Here is a 3,761-nt window from a genome sequence, read left to right on the forward strand (position 1 = left end):
TGGATGGATGGATGGATGGATGGATGGATGGTTGGATGGATGGATGAATGGATGGATGGATGGATGGATGGATGGATGGATGAAAAGATACAAAGTTGAAAGATGAGGGTTTGAAATGGCAAATGGAAAAGCCAGTAAGCGACTAGTAGTAGTAGGCTCGCACAAAACATGAGGACATTGCGTCAAGATAAAAACACGTCAGAAAGAGCTGTAATAGCAATAATAATATTATGATGGGTATGAGAGTATGAGTATGAGTATTTTAATGATCACTTCATGATTGACAGTGAAAGTTTAACGCCTCCATCGATACAATTTAGATCATTATGGAGGCAACCTATTTCAACTCTGCTCGTCAGGTCCAGCCTAGACGGAGTGGGATAACAGCATCCCACAAGAAAGACGAAACTTCTCAATAAAATGAACGCCCCAAAGCGGGAACAAAAGTAATGCCTTCTGTAGCCGACAATGAATATAATATATCCCCTACAATAGCCCCAATACCGCCAGTCATTTCACTGTTTTTACAATAATCAAAGTGATGTACAAATGGTTATGTAAAAACTATTTAAACATCCCCGTGAATGTGTGAAATGAACCTTGATTTTCTTTATTTGTCCTGGTCCTTTGTCCCTCGTTCCTTCCTTCTACAGCATGTGTTGTCTTTTCGCCGTCTGGTCACACATTGTTTCATGCTCGAGGCAAGGCGTTTGACCTCGGCGCGGAATTTCATATTCAACAGTCCGTAGATGATAGGATTAGACACCGAGTTTATGAAATAAGATCTGAGGAATGTATTGTAGAACACCAAGGCGGCTCCCTCCAGGTCGTAGTCAAAACCTTTCTTGATCATCTTCGCTACTTGGAGGCAAAGATGAGGGAGGAAGCTCAGGATGAACACTAAAGTTACCAAAAACGCGATTACGGTGGTTTTGCTACGAACTTTTCTCTTTTTCTTTTTGCTAAATGAATGAGATGGTGTTATGTTTGAGCTGATGACTGAAACAGATCTGTCCAACAATCCAGTTTTTGTTTCGATAGGGGAAGGTGCTGACTGTGTCATTTGGTTCCTGTCAGACATCTGTTTCGTATCCTGTAGGCACATTTCATTAGGTCGAGAGGGTGAGTCCTCTTTCTTTTGTCTCGCTTCTTCTGCGTCTTTTTCTTTCTCTTTTTCTTCCTCCTCGCAAACTACATTGAAGAACGCGAATCTTGATTCTGACGTTGAAAACGCCACCGGGGCAAATCCTTCCATTTTGGGAGAATCAAGATCAATAACGGCGTTGGGCAAATTTGGTGCCTGCTCAGCCAGAACCAGATCCGGGTCTTCTTCCGGAAATGACGTCGCTGACGCATTAGTTCGTATTGTTTCCGTTGACGTTTTCCTCACTACTGGAAAGCCGTCCTGAATTTCTTTGTACGTGACGTCATCACAGAACGACAGCTTTTTTTTTGTTTTCAGCATTTTGTCAGCGTCTTTCAGGCTGCTGCGTAAGGAGGCGTGTGGGGGCGATTCCTCTGGCGAGTCAGTGGTTTCAGCAGGGAGATCTGAAATGACGGTCCTACGCGTCGTGGAAAGACAAACAGGCTCGGTGGACGGACATTCCCCACTCGTAGAGCCTGGAGTTATTTCCTGAGGGCGTGAAGCCTCAATGGTGCTGTCTGAGACTACAACGTCCACATCCTTTTTCGTGGCATTTCGTAGTTCCTCGGTTGAAATTGCTGTAGAGGGCGAAAATGTGGCGGCGTGGGGAGGTTCGGCACTTGAACTAGAATCATCCGTTTGGGAGTTTAAGTACGAAGGCAAGTTGAAATCTGAATTCCTTTTCATGTATCTGAAAAGGATAGAAATAGAAACAAATAGAAATTTGTTGGCATTTTATCATTTTTCTTCTTCTTTTTTTTTTTTTTTGTTGAACGGGGATGGGGGTATTTGTCTGCGCTTCAATTAGAGCTCTAATGGGGTGCCGGCGAGCCGAGTTCAACCTGGAGACACCATTTTTATACTTTGGGTTATTCCGTGGGTGTTCATGCTTTCCCACATGCTTACAGCGATGTCCTAGTAGAGGAAACATCGGCGGCACGGGCCTTGAAAAGAGGCCTACATAATATACATGTGCATGACAAGGTATTACTGTGCTGAGAACGAGGAAATACAACCTACTCCCATTTAAAATCAGTGAAAGTGAGACACTGCTGTTGGACTCTTCTTGCCCCGATAGAGTTAGCACAGTTGAAACTATCTAAGACAGCCGCCCATTCTCGAAGAGAAAAATGGTTGTCTTAGACAAATGGACGTCTTACACAGTGGCATTACAATGTAAAAGAACACAAGGAACGGGAGGATGGCCGTATGTTCAGGAAACGGTCTTATACAGGTGGCCGTTAGAACATGTTCGACTGCACTGATGCCTTAGTATGGGACTTTGTGCAGACCGACAGCTCTTCTTCAGTCTTTGGTACTACTGTTAATTAAAAAAGTGACGTGACCTGTGTATAATGAGCAGTAGTAGGAGCAAAGATTGTACTTACAGAAATTTTGTATGATTAAGAAAAGAAATAAATCACTTTTACAAGCATCAATCGCGACATCTGCCAAAATGAGTGTCGATATTTTAAAGGACAGGTAGGGATTGAACCAGCTTGTAATGTATTAGTGTTATCTTTTTATACGCGTACCTGTTGTGTCGTTTGGTCTCCCACAATACACAGCAGTACAGTGAGATCAAGGTAGTCGTCAACACAATAAAGGCCAGGAACAAAATGCCGTTGTATACGAGTGGATAAATCGTGTCCTTTACTGAATCCGGCGTGGAGCAGTCAGAACCGGGAATTCCTGGAATGCCAGAGTCGGTTGTGCGCAGCCCGTACATGATCAGAGCCGGCCAGGCGAAGAACAGGGCCAGGCCCAGGATGGGGATGAGCAGTCTTTTCACGTGGTGCACCCGCAACTGCCTCTTGAAGGGTTTGCAGATTTTCTGGTATCTGTCCACGGCGATTGCCAACAGCGTCATGATTGAACCCATAGCGCAGAACGAATTGATGAATCTGAAAATGTAGAGAAGTTTTGAGTAAAGAGAAAAATTAAATAATTATTGTTGGAGAATATTGAAGGAAGCTTTAGTAAGAGCTGTACGGTACACAACATAATAAGGTCAAATAAGTGCCGCAGATTAGAGGTGTTACAATAAAGTAACATACACCAAAAAAAAAAGAAGGAGGAACGATCAGGACGATAGAAGTTTAATGGGAAAGAAAGCCCAAACCACACCACAGCACTCGCCTTAACCACCCGTATTGAAGGATTAAGGTCTTTCGCCAGAAACGTACGTGTCAAACTCAAACTGCTTTATTGTAGTCATCATCATCGTCATTGCCTTTTTCACCCTGCATCAGGGTATAGGCCACGGACAATCACATTCCATCTTTCTCTATTCTGGGCTAGCCTCTCGCCTCTTGATCTTATTCCATTTCTTGTAGTGCTAACGAAAATAACATGGCACAGTATTCTGGGGGTTGGTACTTCCACTTTGGCAGGAACTCTTTCAGTGTCAAGAAAGAAGATACAGGAGTAATGGCTGGAGAAAACCAAGGAAATGTCGACCCCCCCCCCCCACCCCCAACACTTTTCGATATAGGGGCATCTACTGAGCAACGTTAGCTTTTTTCGTTTTTTGTAATGTGGTTAGTTGGCGGGTGCTCTGATGTGGTTTGCTCCTTCTTTCCTATCAAACATCTATCATCCTTATCTCTCCTTTTTT

The 3,761-nt window shown here is 43.6% G+C and overlaps 1 protein-coding gene across 1 annotated transcript in view; it reads right to left on the reverse strand.

Moving 5' to 3' along the window:
* Positions 1 to 238: 238 nt before the first annotated feature.
* LOC101851575 overlaps positions 239 to 3,761 on the reverse strand; it is a gene marked incomplete in the record, with an annotated part of 13,428 nt that continues 9,905 nt past the window's right edge. Inside the window, 2 exon segments of the mRNA XM_005097288.3 lie at positions 239 to 1,835; positions 2,680 to 3,048. Of these exon segments, the coding sequence (XP_005097345.1) occupies positions 611 to 1,835; positions 2,680 to 3,048 (1,594 nt within the window).

This window comes from Aplysia californica, unplaced genomic scaffold, assembly GCF_000002075.1.
Source record: "Aplysia californica isolate F4 #8 unplaced genomic scaffold, AplCal3.0 scaffold00151, whole genome shotgun sequence".
NCBI classification, from domain to species: domain Eukaryota; kingdom Metazoa; phylum Mollusca; class Gastropoda; order Aplysiida; family Aplysiidae; genus Aplysia; species Aplysia californica.